Source organism: Natrix helvetica, assembly GCF_964273705.1.
Source record: "Natrix helvetica genome assembly, chromosome: 5".
Classification (NCBI taxonomy): domain Eukaryota; kingdom Metazoa; phylum Chordata; class Lepidosauria; order Squamata; family Natricidae; genus Natrix; species Natrix helvetica.
The window spans coordinates 64,561,319-64,586,622 of record NC_138551.1 but is presented as its reverse complement, the minus strand read 5'-3'; the positions used below and the strand labels follow the sequence as shown (position 1 = coordinate 64,586,622).

The 25,304-nt window shown below is 37.1% G+C and overlaps 1 protein-coding gene and 1 long non-coding RNA gene across 2 annotated transcripts; both read right to left on the bottom strand.

Moving 5' to 3' along the window:
- Nucleotides 1-421: 421 nt before the first annotated feature.
- On the bottom strand, nucleotides 422-24,503 carry LOC309393431 (scavenger receptor cysteine-rich domain-containing protein DMBT1-like). Its single transcript, XM_081955676.1, has 8 exons — nucleotides 24,407-24,503; nucleotides 21,663-21,704; nucleotides 10,314-10,458; nucleotides 9,196-9,392; nucleotides 5,682-5,723; nucleotides 3,281-3,459; nucleotides 2,408-2,796; nucleotides 422-1,722 (listed from the first exon to the last, which is right to left on the bottom strand). Exons 3-8 carry the CDS (start codon nucleotides 10,379-10,381, stop codon nucleotides 1,452-1,454), a joined length of 1,146 nt encoding a protein of 381 aa, XP_081811802.1. The 5' UTR covers nucleotides 10,382-10,458; nucleotides 21,663-21,704; nucleotides 24,407-24,503; the 3' UTR covers nucleotides 422-1,451.
- On the bottom strand, nucleotides 14,630-18,457 carry LOC309393434. The gene is made up of 3 exons (XR_014175588.1): nucleotides 18,427-18,457; nucleotides 17,896-17,940; nucleotides 14,630-14,701 (listed from the first exon to the last, which is right to left on the bottom strand). It is a non-coding gene; the product is annotated as an uncharacterized lncRNA (long non-coding RNA).
- Nucleotides 24,504-25,304: the final 801 nt, after the last annotated feature.

The following is a 25,304-nucleotide window of genomic DNA, read 5'->3' as shown; positions in this document are numbered from 1 at the left end:
AAACTACGCAGTTTGATGATGTCACCAGCCTCACCTGCCATAAACCTCACCGCACGTCACTAGCTTGTGGTCAAATTGGGCTTTTGAATCTTTATTTTTTCTTTTTAATCTGAAGTTCTTCTGAACTGTATCTTTTTGGTACACATAATAGCATTTTATTATTTTAAAGATGTAGATATTCTTAGGTTTCCCAAAATAAGGGTTCTTCTGGTTTTTACAGTTTCTATGGTGAAAATATTTTTATTTTAAATTGTTTTCATATCTTGTAAAATTTAACATATGTTGTATCTTTCTCTGGGACTGTTTCATGAAATAAAAGCAGGAAAGAAATCTTCAAAAGTAAATACATATAGTAATTCATAGGTTTGATTTTTCTATAAAAATAGTTCTCCTTGTACCAAAATAATAAGCTCACTCTTAGTTTGCAAAGATAGCAATTTTATTGCAATGCATTGGAAGCAAAATACAATTTCTGATAATTTGAAATTAATTTAGTGACAAAGCTTTTGTATTCATATATACAGCATGGAATACTAAAACTTTTTATTTTTGTAGCTCATTCATCTTAGGGGTCCTTTTAAAATTATCCTTTCTCTCATTAGTTTGGCAAACCACATGTTGGCCTATATTGACCTCTTTAGTGTTCAACAAATTATTCAATTTATTAAAAGTCTGACCAAATCTTAATATATCATGTAACTTCTCAGACAGCAGAAGCTGCCTCATAAAGTGCCATTGGTGTGAGAGAAAGAAGAATAATCCACAATCATTTTCAGAAATAGTTGAAGTAATTTTGCTTTTCAGAGCATGAAGGGATGTTACAATACATGATAGATTTATACAATTTAGATATTAAATACAACTAGTATGTATCCTTCCTGTGTGAAATACAGGGACATATTTTTTTTCTGTGTAGGTTGACTATTAAAATTTGTATATATTCTATGTCAGACTTTAATAAAATAAGAATGACAAAACATATGAAGAACGTTTTAAAAGTTAGCTGTTTTCTAATCGTTTTACTAAGAGTATGTTATTGATGGACTCTCAAATATTTTAAAGGCTAACAATCATCATGAGGAACACAAACCTCAACTGGACTTTGGCATTTTTGTATATAAAGTGCTTATATAAACGGCCTGTTTATGTTATGATCTACTACATCAGCAAATTGCACAGCCATTTAGGAAAAGGCCTTGTCTATGTAAAATGTTGTTTAGACTAATTTTCCTTTCCCCCTAATATTGCCTGATGAAAAGCTCTGAAGATCTTTAAAAAGTTGTTTTAATATTTCATTCGCTTTTAGTTACTTGTATAAAAGATAGTATTCAGCTGTGGATTTGAAATATTTTCTCCATGGAGTAACATGGGTATGATTATTTTTTTAGGTATCTATCTAGCTGTCATCATTTTAACCAGAAAACATAGCCAAATTTGGGGGGGGGGGATCCTTATTTTTGAACTTCATTTTCATCCTTCAGAAGTCTAAGTGGTCCCACAACAACATTAACCTTCTCCTGAGACTCATCCAGGCCTCTCTTTTTTCTCATTAAGCATCCCTGGTGGCATCTAGATGAACGATCATCTGCTCTACACACCACTAATTTACATTGTAGGTATACTGAATTGTGCATGTTAAGGAACTTAAAGGAATTGAATTGGAAACGAACTACATTGTTTGTTGGAGCGGACAGGCTTCTATAAGTAGAGTCTCGTGGGCATCTGAAAAATAAAAGAAAATATTGTTGTGTCAGGTATGCCTAGATGCTTATTTCAAATATTTTATTACAGGGTAATGATGTATGTAATTCCTAAATTTCTGCATTAGATTAAAGCTGATGATTATAAGATGCACTAGAGAGCAATGGGGAAAGCATACACTGCAATATTGGAATATCAAAATGAATAAATAAAACCCAAATTTGGGGCTCGTAAAAGTGCTTTAAGATATGTACTTGGGAGGGAAAGTAATATGTTGTTAGTACAGAGGACTGTATAGTGAGAGCAAGACAATGGCTCTGTAGTAATAACTATTTTTGTACAAAGTATGTGAAATTGACCATAATCTAAACAAAGTTTGGTCATTAGTATACATTTTGTGACCAATCCATTCAGCCCATAAAATCCTTTTATTCGCCTTAGTTTTTGTATATGTGATTGAATTATTTGATATTAACTCTTAATTTTATAATTTGATATTAACACTTAACATTCGATAATTTAAGTGAAATATTAACATCACCTGGTATTGTTTTGTTTGAAAATGAGTCATTATAGTTTGCAGTTCTTTCTATACTGTGTTAAGAAATATGCAGAAAATCTAATTCAGAATCTATGTGTCTGACACAATGGCAATTTCTTTGTGGCAACTTGGATTATGGTTCTTACATATTTAATACACACTTACCCACTTCGGATTAAGTCATAGGTCAAGGTTCTAAAATCATTACTATCTGGAGATGCGATACATGTGTCTAAGAAGAGTAACATATTTGGATCAGCAGTGTGCAGAGTAGCTTGGAGATATAAATTCTGGTTGAGTGAAACGTAGTATGGTGATCCCACAACTTTACGGGCGAAGGATAATGATGAATAGAATGCCAGAGACACATTGTAATGGCCAATACGCCTTTCAGTAAGGTCAATAGCATTTTGGGCAACAAACATTGTTTCTACTATAGTGTTTTGCTTCATTTCACACATAATATGAAATTGAAAGTTTTTCTTTCTTGTAATAATATAATCGGAGTCGATTGTCTTGATTACATTGTAATAAACTATTGTCTCATTCTTCACCTAAAAAAGCACAAAAAGAAAGAAAAAGTAATCAACAGTAGCGATATAAAAACACTAATTAAACATCACCATTTTAAAGACTACTATTATTTTAGAATTATAGTAACAAAAGTGATGTTAACAAAAACCATGTTACCCATTACAAAACATTTCAGCAGCCCCAACCCTGGCTTTTCCTCGGATTATAAAATAGGGAGTCAGTCTCAAAGACATTGATTTTTTTTCTCCCTTCCAAAATTCCCCCTTTTAAAATTTTAATTGTAATATTAGATGCAGTTAATGTGTTCAAAGTTAAGCAGAATTTCTTAAACCCAATATCTGAAATTAACTTTAAACTTACATTTCATATTGCTATTAAACATAATTGTTTGTAACATTAGTTCAATTTAAAACTCAAGCCAGAGTACATTTTCTTATAGTAATAGTTAAGACAAGAAGAGAGAGCAAACAATTATTAGCTTTAAGAACAACAAATGATTCTCACCCTTGTCTTTGTGTTACAGCCATAGAATGGTATAACAAAATAAACAAAACCTCTTATAATTTGGGATCTACATGATCCATCTAGGGTATTCAGGTAAACCTGTGATGCATTATAACCGAGTGAATTGAGATAGGGTATGCTAATCCGTGCACTCATGAATCCATCAGCACATGAAAGTCCTAAATAATAACACAGAGAAACGTTAAGCAAAATGCAAATACATCCAAGGATTACTATTATTTTAATTATTGAATCTGCTTGTTGACCAAATAAACTAATTAAGAAATATCTCTTCTACTTAGCCAGCAAAGGAGACTTTCATTTTTCCTGAGAGTAGAAGCATCCAAATCAAATAATGCATAGAAAAGTAGGTTTATCAGAAATAGTTATGAAGTTTTCATCTTTTCAGAAATATGGGAGAGAGAGAGAGAGAGAGAGAGAGAGAGAGAGAGAGAGAGAGAGAGTGAGAGAGAGAGAGAGAGAGAGAGAGAGAGAGAGAGAGAGGCCAGTAATGCAAACCACCCAATCATCAACCAATTTTCGGAGTGCTTAATGTCAGTAAGAGAAGTTGATCATTGTGTTCTGAGAAGTACAGTCATGGACCTTTGAACTAAAAAAAATGGAAAATCACAAGCCTTAACACAACTAATTGGTTTCAGTGAAACTTTTATTACCTTATTTAGAATGTCAAATTTCACTTCTCTCTAGAAGCTAAACAATTCATTTTATAAATGCTCATGTTCTATATAATCAAAATAATGTTAGATGAGTCCCATCTGAAATCACTTCTTTGTGTATGGTGTGTACATAATACAATACTAAGCTCAGTATTGTATTGTCACCATATATTAAGTTTCAGTCAAAACTAAGAAATAAACTGCTTTATCATGCCACAACTTCATCTCTACTATCTTTTCATAATTGTGTCAAAGGATAAATGTCATGCTTAAGCCTTCCTCAATCTGTTGTCCCGGCATTCTAGCTTTGAGAAGACTATCAGTTATGTACAAATGATTCCAGAATGCTTCCGATTCTTACAAATATATTTTACAACCAAGATTCTAAAAAAGAAAAGTTATAGTTCTTGCATCTGTAATGCAAACTGGGAATCTGAAAATACAACAAAGGTGAATATCTTCACCGAACTAGTGGTTCAACAGTTCAATTTACAGTAACCAACCCACTTTCTTCTACCAACATAATGATAATGAGAATATTTTTCTTTTTTTATTAGTTTAGGATTTTAATGCTGGATAACTTCACAAGTTTACAGGCAACTAAGAAATTCAAAAATCTGGATCAAGAATCAAAGCACACACTGTGGTCAGCTTGAATCCTTGCCACACAAACACATGGGACAATACCATATTAAACTACTATATGTGAAATACATTTCTCACATGTCAAATTCATTATATGAGACATATATTATGGTATTATATCTCTAGAAACCATGAAAAGGAAATAAATGCAAGATTTTCTGAAGGAAAAAGGGCTGAAGGGGCTGCTAAGATAGATGTTCAAACTTCTGCACTTCTAAATTTCTCATTCTAAATTTCAAAAGTAGACTCTAAAGTAGGAAAAAGGAGTAAGCCTGTAATCTAAATTCAGTTTAAAGAGGGGTGAAAGATTTACTTGAAACCAAGTAAAAGGAAAGCTGATTTGGAATTAAATATTCATTAAATTATTAAGCAATTATAGCAGCATTGGTCTGTGAATAGAACCATTTCATTAGGCTAATGCTGAAATTGATTCAAAATGATATTCATGATTGCTGGGCTATCTAATAGTACTATTAGACTTTAATCTGTTGCTTGATTTAGACATATAAATGGTGAAAACATAATATTTTTAAATCTTAGGTAGACAATCCCTTGCAGAGAAGGAAAGTACTTCCTAGGTCACAGATGTCAAACTCGTCATATCATGAACTGTTTCATGACATTTTCCCCATTTTCAGAGCTGGGGTGGACATGGTCTGTGTGTGACTCATCCGGCCCATGGGCCATCAGTTTGACACCCGTTAACCTATCAAACGATTATGAAATTTTAGACTCTTGACATGCCGAGAACACACTAAATATGACAGTAGTAATTTATGAATGGGTCTTGAACAAGAGAACAAGAACACTCGAGAAAACTTTATTCTAACATGCCTGCTGCTACTTTGATCCAAACTGAGAGGGGTAGGTAAATCCAGCTTTTCATATTTTTTACAAAGCAAATAAACATGCCTGATTCATCTCATATAGTGGATTCAAATCCTCCTACCTCCATGCCACGATACTTGTACAACATTTGCGGGTTTATTCCTAGATAACTTTACCTACCATCTCCAGTGAAGGTTTAACTCTTTACAGCTCATCAATTAAACAATATCAGAGAAAAAAGAATATCTTACTTGTATATTTAGAAGTAGAAACTGGTGTAGTAGGTCTCATTTCTGTGAACACAATAAAACAATTTCATTAAACATGAGATGATTATTACTTTCATCCAATCTGCATACTACTAAAACTCTTTGGTCTGTTTGTAACCTAAAATTGGGTGAAATTGGAAAGTGCGTAGGGCAACAGTTATTAAACTGAAGAAATTCAAATGGCTTAATTTACAGAATGCTAGGTGCTGTGGCAATTGTGGGAATGAAATTTGGGGAAATTGTGGTCACTTCAGAACCACTGCACCTTCCAACTATACTTCCCAGAAACCCATAGGTTGCATGGCATAGGGGAAGATAGTGGGCTCTATCCCCACCCTCTTTCCAACCTCCTTCTGGCCCCTGCATCAGTCATCTGGTGTCAAGCAGTGATTGGCTGCTTTAGAACCAAATCTGAAATCTCATAAAAGCAATGGGTAAGATGGGGAGAAAAAGGGTTGGGTGATCTATGCTACGAACGTATGTGATTGGATTACATATAGTGAGGCTTCTACTGAAATATAGAAGTATAGCTGTTGAACAAACTTTGTACAACCAAACTGGATTAAACAAGTATTGAAAGGATTGTACTGAATACTTCTTTTAAGATTTTCAGGTTTACTTTTGAAATTCTAAATGACTTGAAAATAAGATCTGCATTCCATTTATCTATTTTTGAACTTTTAAAAAAGGCATTTCTCCAAGCATTTTAAATACATTATAAGGCACAACTAGAGAAAATATGTTCTATTATGCCATCTCAACTGTGGAACCTTTCGATACAACTGGTATACTGCCAGTAGTCTAGCACCATTTTAAAACATTGTTGATTCTCCTAGTTTAAATATTAAATTAAATTAGTTGTGTTCTGCTCTGTTGCATCTGATGCCTCTTCTAATTAATTATAGTGTTGCAGTAGTATCTGATCCACCATTAAGGGCTAAACAAAAAACATGTGCTCAGAAAAACTATCTCTGGTAATTTTCCACTACGTGTAGGCCTCTGGAAGGAGGCTGAACCACGTTAGGAGGAAAAACAAAGGAGACAAAAGGATCTCATCACCACAATGCCAGGATGAGCAGCCAATGTAAACATGACCAAATATGGTAGTAAACCTAGTACAGGAAGCATGACCAAATATGGTAGTGTTAAACCTATAATAAATAATAATAATAAATTTGGATTTATTAGCCGCTCCCTTTCCAAGTAGGACTCGGGGCGGCGTACAATGGAGCATATAACATAAAATACATAACAACACCAAACGTACATACATACACAACACATATACATATACACGGAGGAGGAAACAAAATGAAATACTTCCATTACAGGAAGTATGACCAAATATGGTAGTGTTAAACCTATGTATGTACCCTTTACTCCGCCCTTCCTTGTTTACCAATAAAAACTTTTAACTACATTTCTGACTTTCATTATGTGTGTCAAATTTCAAATACCCTCAACTCTCCTTTCACTTGCCCAACAACGATCGGGGTATGTTGCTCACAATACCTCCCGGAATCACCCCTCAAATAACCAAAAGGGCTCAGTTTCTGTTTGTTTCGATGCTTGCACAGCCATAACTAAGGGGCAGGGTGATGGGGCTGTGGGGGGTCACCTGTGGCTCCTTTTCATGGGAGCAATCATACTTAACTGTACAAAAATATCTTTTTACTCTTCGCAAGGTGCAATCCACTGGGCACGTTAGTTTTCAAGAGGCTTATAACTATTGGTACACAGGCCCGATTGGAACCATCCAATCTGGCCCTGAGGGTTTTAACTTTACCTTAGGCCCAGCTGCCACCACGTGTTCCACCGGCCACTGTAACACTGTTTGTTTATCAGCCCCTACTACGCACTCCCCTTCAACACATTATTATGGATTTGGTCTTGGTATTGATGTCAATGGAAAGATAATGAATGGCCCTCCGAGCGCATTATCAATTATTATGACCCTGCTACATGGGCCCAAGATGGCACTTGGGGCTATCGCACACCCATTTATATGCTTAATCGCATCATAAGACTCCAAGCAGTGGTAGAAATCATTACCAACAAAACAGCTCTTGCCTTAAAACAACTCGCCAAAGAAAGTGCTCTTTCCCGCACATACATTATGCAAAATCGTCTTGCCTTAGACTATTTATTAGTCAAAGAAGGGGGAGTATGTGGAAAGTTTAATCTATCCAATTGTTGTATCCAGATAGACAACAGTGGAAAAGTAATTGAACAAATAACATCGGATATGGTAAAAATTGCCCATGTTCCCGTCCAGACATGGTCTGGATTAGACTTCAGAGATATGTTTGGTTCATGGTTCCCCAAATTGCCTGGCCTTCAGGCCATTGTTGCGCTCATTGGTATGATTGCTTTAGGATGTATTGTATTGCCTTGTGTCTTACCAATTTTTGTAAAAACTATTTCCAATAGTCTATCACTGATTGCTGAAAAGCGTGCTGTCGCTCAGGTGAATGCATTATGGCACAACAAGGGATATTCCTTGATACCTTGAATCTATCCAAAGCAAGCTCTCGGATGCCTTTAAAGGCAGCGAGGAAGAAATAGACAATGATATCATCACCATTAACTATGATAAAAAACCTCCCATCACCTTCAGTAGTGATGAGGAGACCATTTCAACATCTCCAACTTTTTAGCAACAAGTCTAAATATTCTGCCTTTTAAAACAAAAAACAGAGGAGATGTTGCAGTAGTATCTGATCCACCATTAAGGGCTAAACAAAAAACATGTGCTCAGAAGAACTATCTCTGGTAATTTTCCACTACGTGTAGGCCTCTGGAAGGAGGCTGAACCACGTTAGGAGGAAAAACAAAGGAGACAAAAGGATCTCATCACCACAATGCCAGGATGAGCAGCCAATGTAAACATGACCAAATATGGTAGTGTTAAACCTATTACAGGAAGCATGACCAAATATGGTAGTGGTAAACCTATTACAGGAAGCATGACCAAATATGGTAGTGTTAAACCTATTACAGAAAGCATGACCAAATATGGTAGTGTTAACCCTATTACAGGAAGTATGACCAAATATGGTAGTGTTAAACCTATGTATGTACCCTTTACTCTGCCCTTCCTTGTTTACCAATAAAAGAGGTCCCCAGAGGCAACTCTGGGCGCGGCTTCATCCCGAGGAACCCTGTGTGGTATTTTCACTCTCCATCTCATGAAATCGGCCCCCGGAGAAGGCCTCTGGCCCAACCGGGAAGATTGAGCCCCGGTTTTCCACATTATAGCATTCTTATATTGTTGTGTCCTTATTTTGTTTCATTTATTTAAATATTATTCAGTTTCAGAAAGTTCAAAGATGATAAAGATTATTTTGTTCATGAAGATAGGCTGTTGAAATATTCATATGAACCAATGGCCCTACACAGTATAAAACTAAATAGAAGTTAGTTTAAAACAATATTGAATCCCTAAATTACATCATTAACAGGATACAGGTTAAATGAATTACATAAATAACCTTACCTGGTGGAGTAGATTGGAAACGAGCAGAGAACCCATTTCCTGAGTAACCTGAATCTCTATGCAGCACTATTGTCATTATGTTGGAAGTTGATGAATAGGTATAATTGAGATAGGCGCTAGAACAAATTCTTCCAAGTGGATATGAACCATATCGGAATCCATCATAAATCTCAACATATTCTTTATCACAGTCCAAGCTGTACAGAAATAGATAAATATTTCACTCCTTATCTCTTACTATGCCATCATTTTTTCCCCTTCCATTCAATCACTGATTTTCTGTGACTGCCTGGACAGGTCCCTGTGGTTTTCTTGGCAAACTGTTTTCAGAATTGACTTTTTTTTCACTGCTTCCTTCCTAGGACTGAGAGAAAATGATTGACCCAAGGTGGCTTTATGCTTAAGGCAGGACTAGAACTCACGGTCTCCCAGTTTTTAGCTTGATGCCCTAACCACTAGTCCTCAATTACAACAATTCATTTAGCCACCATTCAAAGTAACAATGACACTGAAAAAATGGGACTTATGACTGGTTCTTGGCTTTGAAAACGTTGCCGAATCCAGCATCACACAATCAAAATCTGGGCACTTGGCAATCGGCATGTATTTATGACAGTTGCACTATCCCAGGGTCATGTGATTGCCATATGTAACCATTCCAGACAGCTTCCAACAAGCAAAGCCAACGGTTGAAGCTGGACTCACTTAATGACCAAATGATTCACTTAACTGCAATGATTTGCTTAACAACTGTGGCCAAAATAGATTATAATGTTATAAAGTTGGGTGGTACACCTCACTTAACAAATTGTGTTAAATCATTTAAGGAAGAAATAATCACATTAAGCCAAAAGGAGTACCGTACTTAGAGTTTCTTTTAAGGGAGATATTTAAAATCGTAAAGACATTATCTCAGTCGAACTGTGTTGAATTCAGTTAAATATTGAGTTGATTGCTTCATCCCAAATGTATATTATGCCTTGCTAACTCAGTCTGGTTCACTCTGGAATAATAATTATTTGCTGATGTCCCCCGATAATGTATTAGTCGTTTACAAAGCCAAAAGCACATTTATTAAGCATATAGAAGGAAATAGTTAAACAAATCTTTCAACTTACTTAATAGAAGAGAACTTTAAATTTATGCGTTCAAGGGGCCTCACTTGAATTTTCCAGACACAGGTCATATTGGTGTGATTTCCAGGATAATAAGGTCCAGAGAAGGATCCATAAGCATTTGTCAGCTGCCCTCCACATTGATTTGCTAGACAACACAATGACAAATATTGTGCATGTGAAACTTTGTAGATTTTAAGATTTATTTCCCATGCTACAGTTAATTTTGTTTTGTTATAGGAAATAAGATCAAGAATTCCTTTCCTGCCGGTGTTTCAGAAAAAAAATAAAATTTCTGAGAATTTGGAAGAATACAACATATTCAATAGCATCAATAAATTATTTTACTTTTAAACCGAATTAATTAGGAGAATCTGCAAGGCAAGTGCAGTGCAATGATTTATGATTTTAAAAAAAGAAATAACACACACACAATCACTATTATAGATGTATAAATATCTATTTGCTGACTCTGAAAACCTGTGCTATTGTTACACACATACACATACAGAGTATATATATAAACATGTGAAGCAAAATAGCTGGAGGGTAAAGCCCAATATAGTCTGATTTGGGGAAAACTATCCACAATTGGGCAAAACTTATTTAACAAATGTCTCACTTAACAACAGAAAATTGGGGCTCGGTTGTGGTTGTAAGTTGAGGACTACCTGTAAAAATGACAGTTACATAAACAAAAGCATCCTTTCAGTTTTTGAAACTTCCAAAAGGAAGGATGAGGAAAAAAAGGTAAGACTGATTCAGTGGTGGGTTTCAATTTTTTTTAGAACCTCTTCTGTAGGTGTGGCCTGCTTTGTGGGAGCAGCTTGCAGCCATGTGACCAGGTGGGAGTGGCTTGCCAGCCATGTGACTGAGTGGAAGTAGCTTGGCAGTCATGTGACTGGGGGGGCGTGGCCAACTTGTAAAATGTGGTGAAACTCACTTAACAACGCTCTTGCTTAGCAACCAAAATGTTGGCTCAGAAATTCTGGCATTTGAAGCACGCAAATCTTAAAGCTGTCCAGTTACAAGACCCTTGCACCCCTAACCCTTTAGGAAAAAAACCCCCAGGGATGTTCAAACTTGACAGCTTTAAGACTTCAAGGTTTAGATAGGATTCTTAGAGGCGGGCAGGACGTTTGTTGAGCCAGCCAATCAGTGAGTGGTGGGCGGGGCAAGCGTGGTGTGACTGGGCGGGGGGAGGGAGCTGGAACCAGTTCAAAACGGCATGGTAGATTTGAACTGGCAGGAACCCACCCCTGCACTTCCTCCCTAATTCAGTATAATAAGGAAGAGGAGACACATTCTCGTCAGGCTTTCAAGAATCTGTGTATGTAGCTATAGCACTACAGTCCCAGTTGGTTTCTTAATCTGTTTCATCCTGTAGGGCTGATATCAGTCTTCAAGGCCTGACTGAACTTTGCTCTCTTTCCTTCCTTCAGATGCTATCAGAAGAAAGTTACGAGGAAGCCAGTCTGAGCTTCTTTCTCAGGCTTTTGCTGTTTCCGGAGCCTGAAGGGCAGTTTTCTTTAGGTAACATTCATTGCTTCTGCTTTGTTTCTCTAGTGTCAACAGGTGGTTCATTGCAATTATTAATAAAAATTGAATTAAATGGATTGTCTGTTATTACAAAACATATGTGCAACATGAATGATAAAGAAAATGTCAATAGCCATTTCTCTGAATTAACAAATGAGGATCTCAGATGCAGACTTACTAGGGGTGGTCTCTATCACTGGAGGAGCAGGTGTAGGAGAACCTGTTAAGAAAACAAACTTAATCAAGCAATGAAACATATAAATACAGAGGGATTAATATTGGAGACAAACAGAGAACATTATACCTGCTAAATGAAATTAGTCTTATTCGTCTGCCAAAATTTATCAGCGTTATCCCAATTGCTGCAACCAGGTTATTAATTAAAATGTCGGTTAATGAAGGGAAGAGATCCCTGTGGTGCTCAAGACCTTTCAAATGAAGGTGAATAGACTTTCCCTCCAAGCCTGAGTCACCCATGAGCTTTCTTTGGATACAGTGATTCATTTGGCCAACTGCCAACCTTTTTAATAGCAGCATTTGGGCAAGTACACTGTGTTTACTGCATTCTCATCTCAAAACTATATATATATAGTTTTGCATGATGGTCTGATAAAAAAAATGTTTTAGTTCTTTTTCATTATAACAAGCCTGAGGATTACAACTTAATATTCTGTTGAGGAACATGCCCATTAGAGATGTCAAACTGGATTTGTTTAGTCTATGTGCTGCTTTCCCCCCCTTTATTTGAATGTGTGTGTGTGTGTGTGTGTGTGTGTGTTGTATTTGTGCTGATAAATAAATAAATATAACACAAATACAACACAAATATAAAAAGGCAACATTAAAAATAAAAATATGGTTTTCTGCCTGGATGGTTTTCTGTGATGAGCCGAAGGACAGAAAGAGGGAGTAGTGAGCTTCCTCCCATATTTGGGGATACCAGGGGTTGTAACACAAATACATACCTATTTCCTAGGCTCAGCTGATAAGGAGGAGAGCCTGTGGCTTAGTGGCTAAGACTCCTGCCTAATAGGTAATGCAGCCTAGGTTCAAATCCCAGTAAGGGTATGGCTAGCTGATGAGAGCTAAATAGCTTGAAATGGATCCATACTAGTCTCCCTTTATTTATTTATCAGCACAAATACAACACACACACACACACACACACACACACAAACACACACATATATTCAAAACATTAAACCTGTTCCATTGGAAGAAAAATATGTAAACGCATTGCATTTTCTTTCCTGTTGTGTCCTTATATTTCAGATGATACCTGAGCACGTGACACCAGCATCTTCTCCATGGTTGCAACTATGACGGAACCATCCTCTATGAGAACATTTCTCCAATCTCTCTTCAGTCCCATTACAATTCACATCATCCATAGTTATGTTTCCTGAGCCTTGACCAAAGTAAGCTCCTTGAAATGCTTTGTCAGCACGTCCACAACCGAGCTGCCTGCACACGACCTTTGCATCATTTATATCCCAGGAGTCATCACAGATGGTTCCCCACAATCCATCGTGTAAGATTTCAACACGTCCCTGACACATATTTTTTCCATTGACCAGTCTTATAGATGTATCTGAGAAAGATGAGTCAGAATCCATGTTTTTGAATGTGAAACTGGAAATAATGAGGCATTTGATGCTCTAAAGATGAGCAAACAATTTTTCAAAATGTTGCCAATTAATTAAGATTAGTATAAACTTCTTTTATGAAAAACATAATATAAGTTACTTCATAGTATTCATAGTTCATAGCATTCAACTTTAGAATTCTTATGCAGACTTACCAGGCAACTTTTCTGAGTGTGAAATAGCATCATGTGAAATAGTTACATTAAAGAAAAGAAATAAGGCATAAAATCTATAATTAGGTTAATTACAGTGGACCATAATTACTCCCAGTTTTGGGGTAACAGTACTACAGTTCATCACTAAAAATGATATATACTGGTAATTAGTGAAATTTTCTTCCCCCCACAGTATAAAGCTGCAGGGGCAAAATATCCAGAGAAAAAACATTGAACCTTTGGACATTTCTAACGATATTTCTATACTAGTATTTGCAGAACTAATATTAGCCCATAACCTTTTAACATTACTCATGAAGTCCATTTTCTTTACTGATGTATCTTCATATTTGTGACTGAAATATGATCTTATACTAAGTTTATATACGTATAAACTTTTCCTTCAATGTTATACTGTGGAAAAGGAAATTTCCCTGTATGTGTGCGCGCGTGTGTGTAAATATATGTATGTGTATACATGTATGTGTGTATATATGTCTGTCTCTGTGTGTGTATTCAAAATTAATTAAAGAAGGTTCATATGGCAAGTATATAGTTCTCTGTCATGAAGAATGGTCAGCTTTCATGCATCTATTTTAATATATCCTTTTGTATATAACATTCTTATTTGAAAAAAAATAAGATAGTTCATGTTTATTTTATAATTTGACAATAAATTAGTGCTGAAAAAGTATGGGAAGATACAAAATGTGTGTTGTCCGATATAACTTTAGTTATTTGTTTCATAGAATTCTGACATTGATTCATAGAATATTGTTAATCTTCTCTCATTTGATTGAGAATTACCTCTCCAAGTGGCTTATAACTCCTCCCCCCAAGACTCCCTACATGTTCCTTCCTTTGATCCTTGTCACTTGAAGTGCAATAAGTGATGTGAATATAACAATTATTACTAGACTACATTTTTGATCACTCATCAGTGCATTCTTATAGAAAATAAAAGTGTGAATTTTCTTACTAGGGGCCACTTCTGGCGTGATGGCTGTTTTGATAGTTGTTTTGATAGGAGGTGGAGATGGAGTAGCTGGAGCTAAAAATGGCACCCAAAAAAATCAGAACATATTTATGAGATAATAACAATGAATACAGGCACGAAATAAATTGTATACAGTACGTGAAATTGCCTTACTCCCCAGTATGAGACTGTGGATGATATATTTAGTAGTAAAGGGCTTATATATGTTCACTTACTAAGGATATAAAGGGCTTATATATAATCACTTACTAAGGAAGGATTTTGCATGCTAGACATTTACAATGTTTATTGTTAGATTAGGTAATGGATAGGCACACACAGGCTCAACGGTAACAACACCTCTTTATTAAGTACAAGTGAGAACAATCCAGCGAAGGTTAAGTCTGACACCAGCCCTTTTATAGGGAGCTGTCAGACCCTTCGACCAATAGGATTAAACCTCTGTTCCTGTTGGAACAGAGGACCTTGGTGGAAACCACTATACTTAGAACAAGTATCTAACATTTATAATACAAAACAGCAGCTGTTGTGACTTAATGAAGTCTTTTTCCCCCAGTGAGTGAATATCCTCAAACAATTGACCTTCCTGAAAATGGCCGAATGATCAGTCTGATGGGATTTCCTCTGGACCAAGATTTCTTTGACTACTAATAAGGGAACCATTTTCCTTTCATTTATATGACTCTCCCAGGTTAGGCATAGTCTTAGTATCACCCCACAAGACCCTCCATATAACAATGGTCTGCAAGAAGCTTCAGGAGCAGCTGGGGGACAGGGTTGCAATCACTTTGCTGTTTAAATAGCAGCCATTTTGGATTTTATTTTTTAAACAGATAATAAGAAGTGCATATTACTCTCAATCAGTTTGTAAGATTATTATCTTTATTAAGCTAAAATAAACTTTTTGCAGTCACAGCCTTTTATACATTTTGAAGATCTGTTTCATTTCTGAGACTTCCTTATTGGTAAATAAATAAATAATAATAATAATAATAATAAACATAGTTATTATATAAATAATAACTATGCCATCGATATAGTTTACTTGGACTTCAGTAAGGCTTTTGATAAGGTAGACCATAACCTACTAGTAGAGAAAGTAGAAGCATGTGGGTTAGACAGCATCACCACCAGATGGATTCGTAACTGGCTGACCAACCGCACTCAACGTGTAGTCCTCAATGGAACTGCATCTTCATGGAGGGAAGTATGCAGTGGAGTACCCCAAGGCTCTGTTTTAGGCCCAGTACTCTTCAACATCTTCATCAATGATTTGGATGAGGGAATAAATGGGGAACTCATCAAATTTGCAGATGACACCAAGCTGGCAGGAATAGCCAACACTCCAGAAGATAGGCTTAAGATACAGAAGGATCTTGACAAACTTGAACATTGGGCACTATCTAATAAAATGAAATTCAATGGTGAAAAGAGTAAGGTTCTACATTTAGGCAATAAAAACGGAATGCACAGGTACAGTATAGATGATACCTTGCTCAGTAGTAGTAACTGTGAAAGGGATCGTGGAGTCCTAGTGGACAACCATTTAAATATGAGCCAGCAGTGTGCAGCAACTGCCAAAAAAGCCAACACAGTTCTAGGCTTCATAAATAGAGGGATAGAATCAAGATCACGTGAAGTGTTAATACCACTTTATAATGCCTTGGTAAGGCCACACTTGGAATACTGCATTCAGTTCTGGTCGCCACGATGTAAAAAAGATGTGGAGACTCTAGAAAAAGTGCAGAGAAGAGCAACAAAGATGATTAGGGGACTGGAGACTAAAACATATGAAGAACGGTTGCAGGAACAGGGTATGTTAAGTTTTAGAGAAAGAAGGACTAGGGGAGACATGATAGCAGTGTTCCGATATCTCAAGGGTTGCCAAAAAGAAGAGGGAGTCAAACTATTCTCCAAGGCACCTGATGGTAAAATAAGAAGCAATGGGTGGAAACTAATCAAGGAGAGAAGCAACTTAGAACTGAGGAGAAATTTCCTGACAGTTAGAACAATTAATCAGTGGAACAGCTTGCCTCCAGAAGTTGTGAATGCCCCAACACTGGAAATCTTTAAGAAGATGTTGGATAGCCATCTGTCTGAAACGGTATAGGGTTTCCTGCCTAGGCAGGGGGTTGGACTAGAAGACCTCCAAGGTCCCTTCTAACTCTATTATTGTATTGTATTGTATTGTAAATGACAGGGAAGAGGGTTGTTGGAGACAAGTTAAAATAAGGAAGAATGGAGGTTTTTTTTTAACTTTGATGGAAAACATAAGAATATAACAATCTGTGGTTTTATTTATTTATTTATTTATTTTCTGCTCTGCAGCTTTGGATTGTTTAGTTGTGGGTGGCTGAAAGTTTTCAATTTGTATAAATTCTGATTGGCCAGGAAGCATAAACAATGTATTAAAAAATTATTCCTTGACCACAAGAGGGGGCTAAGAACATGAAAAAAAATCGTGGCCTTCATCAGATTGCCAGAGTATGCTTGAGAAGTATTTAAATAAAACAATTCACTTTATGGTTCAATTATGTTCTAAAAATGTTAGAAAAGCAAGAGGAACAAACTATTTAAGTAATTGGAATAATGATTACTAATTCAGAGGTGCCATTAAGTGTAGAAAGTTATCAAATCACTGAGGCAATTTCACAAGTACCAGACTATGCAAATAATTTAACTGCAATTTTGGAATATAAATCTGGTACTACTCTCTATTACGATGATGGTTTAATTACAAGCCTTCCATATAGTTGAAAGAAAAGTTCCAAGTAAATCTACAATTCTCAAGAAAACAGGCGTGGAATTTTTTTCTTCATAGATACTAACAAGGTTGAGAATCCTTTGAGAAAAAGAAGTTTATAATTGCTTGATAGTTATTGCACAGAAGAAAAATATTTTATTCTTTAAGGACAAGATAGAGGGAGTGACTTAATGAGTAATTGGAATTAGAATCGATTTTTACTGATCTGATATATGTAATAGAAAGAAAGGTCTAGTGTATGAATTTGTTTTTTATTTGTTTCACAGATTTCTGATATTGATTTTCTAGTAAATAGACTCTCTCAGTTGAGAATTACTTCTCTGACTGGCTCCAACACTTCTATTAAATCCCCAGATGTTCCCTCCATTGATCCCTGTCACATGAAGTGCAATAAGTGATGTTGATATAACAATTACTAGACTACATTTTTGATCTCTTATCAGTGCTTGATTATAGAAAATTAAAATATGATTATTTTTTTTACCAGTGGCCTTTTCTGATGAGTTAGTTAATATGATAGCAGTTGGACCTGGAGAAGATGGAACCAAAATGCACAAAAAAAGTCAGAGCATATCTGTGAGATAATAGCACTGAAGCCAGACAAAGAAATAAATACAGTAACCCATCTGACTCCCCAGCTTAACACTGCAGGGATATATTTAGTAGTAAACTGCTTATATATGATCACTTAGTTTCCAATCAAGGATTTTTGCGTACTAGAGATTTACATTGTTTATAATACGAAACAACTGCTGTCATAACTTAATAAAGTCTTTTTTTCCTCAAAAATATATCCTCAATCAATGACAGTTAGATTAGTCTTTGAGATGATAGTCACATCCATGGAGCCAATAGTTTCACTGAACTTCTAGATGTAGAAAGACCAATGGTGAACAAGCTAATTATTATTTTTAAAGAAAAAAATCCAATTGGAGGTTATGACACCTATCACTGATACTTAACAGTTTATTAGAAAGTTATATTTGGAATGGAAAAAAAGAAGTTTGCTACTCACGAGTGGTATCCTCTCCAATAACACCTGTTCCTAAAGAAAGGAAATTTAAACGTCACTCCTATTACTTTTACCATTCTTCCATTTATCCAGTCATATATTTCAGTGAGTAATTTATAAAAACTAGAGTAACTATCTCTTTATCAGATTTAGAATCATCCTCATTGTCTATTTACAGTCAGAAAATAGCTCTCTGTCGATAATACATAAACTACAAAGAACACCAAAAAGGTAATGAATAAATCCATTTTTTCTGATTGAATTAACTGTTCCTATAGATGCACCAGTGGTGGGTTACTGGGGGTACGCCCCGGTATGGGCATTCCAGAGCCTGCCTGGAGCACCGGGTACCATTCCGGTACATTGCTCCGGAGGGCCCGCTTGCTCCTTACCTGTCCTTTAAAACCTTTGGCATTTCTGTGCACGCGCATGGTGCATACAGCACCTACGCGACACTCCGCCGAGCAGCTGGAGCATCGTGGAGACTTGCGGAGGCGTCGCTTGAAATTAAGACACATGAACGCGCTGTGCCACATGCGTTCATGTGGAAGATAAGAATCAATATCATTAAAAAAGGGGTGGGATGGGGGAAGAGGGTGTGCTAAGATCTTTTAGAAGATCAATATTAAAGATACACTACTTCATTTTTAATAATCAAATCAGATCAAATATTGCAGCAAACAATAAAGAGAAGTAAAATGAAGATTGACTCAGCCTTCCATCCTTCTGAGATCAGTAAAATGAGGATCTACTTTTTTTCAGCCAATATGTAAATAATGCTGACTTTGTAAACCACCCAGAGAGTGCTGTAAAACACTATGGGGCAGTATATAAGTCTAAGTGCTATTGCTAAAGAAAGAAGTAATTTTTCACTACCTAATATTGCATTAACAGTCTGTGGTTTAATATCCAACTAACTATTTCTGATTTTGAGGAAAGAGATACTCTTGGACTTTTTCTGGCAAAAAAATATTTCTTCTATGAGGTTTTTTTTAAATCAGTTATTTAAATGACAAAAGGTATCATTTACACAGAGTAACTAACCAGAAAGAATTGGTTTTAAGACATGAAAAAGGGGTTATTAAACTTACCACTTGTTTCTTCAGGACGAGCTGTTAAGAAAATAAAATTAAATACAATTATATGTAAATAATATCACTTGTATTAATTGTCAATGCTATTATAAACAGTCATTAAAATCTGGTATGATTACAACTAAAATGTGATAGTGAACTGAATTTTGTCAAAAACATCATGAGGGTCAATGTAAAGGCAGAATGGAAGGAAGGAAAGAGAGAAAAATGAAATAACAAAGGCAGAAATATGGTCACATTTCCCAATTTAGAACATTCCCACAAAATAGGAATCCAATGCCCTATATTTTCCATATGTGATTTTGTTTTGGGATTGGAAGAATGAAGGAGGAGAGGTCCTGAAATAGACATCTCAGTAATGTGCATCTGAATGATTGGCAGTTAAAACTCATTTACTCCTCAGAGTAAAATGACAGGCTTTCCTAACATGGATTTCCCCAAATGGAATAGGTCTGAAGTTCCCAGAAGCAAGATAAACCCAGAGTTCTGTAATATTGTTGAAATCTCTGGACTAAGGGTCATGCTTGACAGCCTGTTCTATTTCAATGTAACCCTCTTGAATTGTATACATTGTTCTTAATTACTGAACAAAAAGTAGGCCTGACAATTTATGATTCATCACACAGTCAGCGTGAATTTGGCATTTTTGTCTATCTTTTGAATCCTTTCCAAGGACTTGGCATAGGCAGATGTGGATGTTCGATTGTGTTGCAGATATTGTCGCAGGATATACGCTGTTCCAAGTAAAGTTGTCTTTTGTAGCTGACTGATGATGAATTTGCTCCAGTTGGTTTGGGATTGCATCCAATCAATCTATTACTATTGGTTACCGGGGGTGGGTTCTGGCAGTTACTACTGCTGGTTTGCTCATGGCCGTGCAGCACGCACACACATACTTGATGCAATAAAAATTGCTCTGTGCATGCGCAGAAGCAAAAAACAAGATGGCCACGCATACAGCGGCACCCGGAGAACCAGTTCGGGGGCGTGGCAGGCCTGGGTCGCTGCTGGTTCCGGTGACCCAGGCTGCCAAATCACTACCAATTCAGCCAAACCAGTCCAAACTGGTAGGAACCCACCACTGTTGCTTACATTTAACAAATGTCTCACTTAACAACAAAAAATTGGGGCTCAGTTGTGGTTGTAAGTTGAGGACTACATGTAAAAATGACAGTTACATAAACAAAAGCATCCTTTCAGTTTTTGAAACTTCAAAAGGAAGGATGAGGAAAAAAAGGTAAGACTGATTCAGTGGTGGGTTTCAAAATTTTTTAGAACCTCTTCTGTAGGTGTGGCCTGCTTTGTGGGAGTGGCTTGGCAGTCATGTGACTGGGTGGGCATGGCCAACTTGTAAAATGTGGTGAAACTCACTTAACAACGCTCTTGCTTAGCAACTAAAATGTTGGCTCAGAAATTCTGGCATTTGAAGGACGCAAATCTTAAAGCTGTCAAGTTAAAACACCCTTGCACCCCTAACCCTTTAGGAAAAAACACCCCAGGGATGTTCAAACTTGACAGCTTTAAGACTTTAAGGTTTAGATAGGATTTTTAGAGGCGGGCAGGGCGTTTGGTGAGCCAGCCAATCAGTGAGTGGTGGGCGGGGCAAGCGTGGTGTGGATGGGCAGGGGGAGGGAGCTGGAATCAGTTCTAAATGGCATGGTAGATTTGAACTGGCAGGAACCCACCCCTGCACTTCCTCCCTAATTCAGTATAATAAGGAAGAGGAGACACATTCTCATCAGGCTTTCAAGAATCTGTGTATGTAGCTATAGCACTACAGTCCCAGTTGGTTTCTTAATCTGTTTCATCCTATAGGGCTGATATCAGTCTTCAAGGCCTGACTGAACTTTGCACTCTTTCCTTCCTTCAGATGCTATCAGAAGAAAGTTACGAGGAAGTCAGTCGGAGCTTCCTTCTCATGCTTTTGCCGTTTCCGGAGCCTGAAGGGCAGTTTTCTTTAGGTAACATTCATTGCTTCTGCTTTGTTTCTCCAGTGTCAACAGGTGGTTCATTGCAATGATTAATAAGAATTGAATTAAATAGATTGTCTGTTATTACAAAACATATGTGCAACATGAATGATACAGAGAATGTCAATAGCCATTTCTCTGAATTAACAAATGAGGATCTCAGATGCAGACTTACTAGGGGTGGTCTTTATCACTGGAGGAGCAGGTGTAGGAGAACCTGTTAAGAAAACAAACTTAATCAAGCAATGAAACATATAAATACAAAGGGATTAATATTGGAGACAAACAGAGAACATTATACCTGCTAAATGAAATTAGTCTTATTCGTCTGCCAAAATTTATCAGCGTTATCCGAACTGCTGCAAGTTATTATTTGAAATGTTGGTTAATAAAGAGAAGAGATCCCTGTGGTGCTCAAGACCTTTCAAATGAAGGTGAATAGACTTTCCCTCCAAGCCTGAGTCACCCATGAGCTTTCTTTGGATACAGTGATTCATTTGGCCAACTGCCAACCTTTTTAATAGCAGCATTTGGGCACGTACAGTGTCTACTGCATTCTCATCTCAAAACATATATATATATATATAATTATTTGTACTGATAAATAAATAAAGGGAGACTAGTATAGATCTATTTCGAGCTAATTAGCTCTCATCAGCTAGCCATACTTTTACTGGGATTTGAACCTGGGCTGTATTATATCTTAGGCAGGAGTCTTAGCCACTAAGCCACAAGGTTTTCCTCCTTATCAGTTGAGCCAGGAAAATAGGTATGTATTTGTGTTACAACCCCTGGTATGCCTAAATATGGGAGGACGGTCACTCCCATTATATATATATAATGGTCTGATAAAAAAATGTTTTAGTTCTTTTTCATTATAACAAGCCTAAGGATTACAACTTAATATTCTGTTGAGGAACATGCCCATTAGAGATGTCAAACTGGATTTGTTTGGTCTATGTGCTGCTTTTTTTCTTTATTTGAAGATATGTATAACATTTTTGAATATACATATATATATGTTTGTGTATATATATATATATATATATATATATATATATATATATATATATATATATATATATATAATTATTATTATTATTAATAATAATGATAATAATGATAATAATAATAATAATAATAATAATAATAATAATAATAATAATAATAATAATAATAATAATAATAATAATAATAATAATAATAATAATAAAATTTATTTCTTAGCCGCACCCTCTCCCGAAGGACTCGGGGCGGCGTACAGTAAAAAACACCTAAAATACAATATGGACAATACACACACAAAATAAACAAATACGTGTACATGGAGGAGGTAGACAGATGAATGAAGACAATTTAAAACACAATTTAAAATCCCCTAATAAATTCCAAAAACCACAAAATTAAAATTAAAAACCTGTCAGGAGCAGAGTGAACGAACTATGGTTGAGCCAGGCCAGCTACTTGGAATAGGTGGGTCTTGAGCTTTATCCGGAAGGCGCGGAGGTCAGAGGTGGTCCTAATATCCGGGGGAAGGTCATTTCACAGGGCTGGGCCCGCTACAGAGAAGGCTCTGCTCCTAGACGCCGCCCCCCGACATTGTCTGGTGGACGGCACCTGGAGGAGTCCCTCTCTGTGCGAGCGAATTGGTCGCAGGGATGTATGGGGCAGGATACGATCCCGCAAGTATCTAGGTCCTAAGCCATGGAGCGCTTTAAAGATCGTTATCAAGACCTTGAAACGCACCCGGTAGACCACAGGGAGCCAGTGCAGCTCGCGCAGGAAAGGTGTCACATGGGAGTACCTTGTACTCCCCATAATTACCCGCGCGGCCACGTTCTGGACCAACTGTAGTCTCCGAGTGCATTTCAAGGGAAGCCCCATGTAGAGAGCGTTACAGTAGTCCAGGCGAGATGTCACCAGCGCATGAGTGACTGTGCGCAAGGCATCCCGGTCCAATAGGGGGCGCAATTGGCGCACCAGGCGAACCTGGTGGAACGCCCCCCGTGCCACGGCCGTCACATGGTCATCCATGGACTGCCGAGCATCCAGGAGGACTCCCAAATTGCGATCCCGCTCCACCGGGGCAAGTTATACGCCCCCGATGACCAGAGATGGGATTAACTGGTTGAACCGGGGGGCCGGAACCCACAGCCACTCCGTCTTGGAGGGGTTGAGCTTGAGTCGGTTGTCATCCATCCAGACCCGTACGGCTCCCACACACCGGGACATCACTTTGACGGCCTCGTTGGGGTGGTTCGGGGTGGAAATGTACAGCTGAGTATCATCAGCGTACAGGTGGTATCCCACCCCGAAACCACGGATGATCTCACCCAGCGGCTTCATATATGTGTTGAACAGGAGCGGCAAGAGGACCGACCCCTGTGGCACCCTACAGGTAAGGGGGCTTAGAGTCGACCTCTGCTCCCCTGTCAACACACGTATATATATATATATAGTGTGTGTGTGTGTGTGTGTGTTGTAAAGGCAACATTAAAAATAAAAATATGGTTTTCTGCCTGGATGGTCTTCTGTAATGAGCCGAAGGACAGAAAGGGGGAGTAGTGAGCTCCCTCCCATATTTGGGCATACCAGGGGTTGTAACAAAAATACATACCTATTTCCCTGGCTCAGCTGATAAGGTGGAGAGCCTGTGGCTTAGTGGCTAAGACTCCTGCCTAATAGGTAATACAGCCCAGGTTCGGATCCCAGTAAGGGTATGGCTAGCTGATGAGAGCTAAATAGCTTGAAATGGATCCATATTAGTCTCCCTTTATTTATTTATCAGCACAAATGCAACACACACACACACACACACACACACATATATTCAAAACATTAAACCTGTTCCATTGGAAGAAAAATATGTAAACACATTGCATTTTCTTTCCTGTTGTGTCCTTATGTTTCAGAAGATACCTGAGCACGTGACACCAGCATCTTCTCCATGGTTGCAATTATGACGGAACCATCCTCTATGAGAACATTTCTCCAATCTGTCTTCAGTCCCTTTACAATTCACATCATCCATAATTATGTTTCCTGAGCCTTGACCAAAGTAAGCTCTTGAAAATGCTTTGTCAGCACGTCCACAACCGAGCTGCCTGCACACGACCTTTGCATCCTTTATATCCCAGGAGTCATCACAGACGGTCCCCCACAATCCATCGCGTAAGATTTCAACACGTCCCTCACACATATTTTTTCCATTGACCAGTCTTATAGATTTATCTGAGAAAGATGAGTCAGAATCCATGTTTTTGAATGTGAAACTGGAAATAATGAGGCATTTGATGCTCTAAAGATGAGCAAACAATTTTTCAAAATGTTGCCAATTAATTAGGATTAGTATAAACTTCTTTTATGAAAAACATAATATATGTTACTTCATAGTATTCATAGTTCATAGCATTCAACTTTAGAATTCTTATGCAGACTTACCAGGCAACTTTTCTGAGTGTGAAATAGCATCATGTGAAATAGTTACATTAAAGAAAAGAAATAAGGCATAAAATCTATAATTAGGTTAATTATAGTGGAGCATAATTACTCCCAGTTTTGGGGTAACAGTGCTACAGTTCATCACTAAAAATGATATATACTGGTAATTAGTGAAATTTTCTTTCCCCCACAGTATAAAGTTGCAGGGGCAAAATATCCAGAGAAAAAACATTGAACCTGTGGACATTTCTAACGATATTTCTATACTAGTATTTGCAGAACTAATATTAGCACATAACCTTTTAACATTACTCATGAAGTCTATTTTCTTTACTGATGTATCTTCATATTTGTGACTGAAATATGATCTTATACT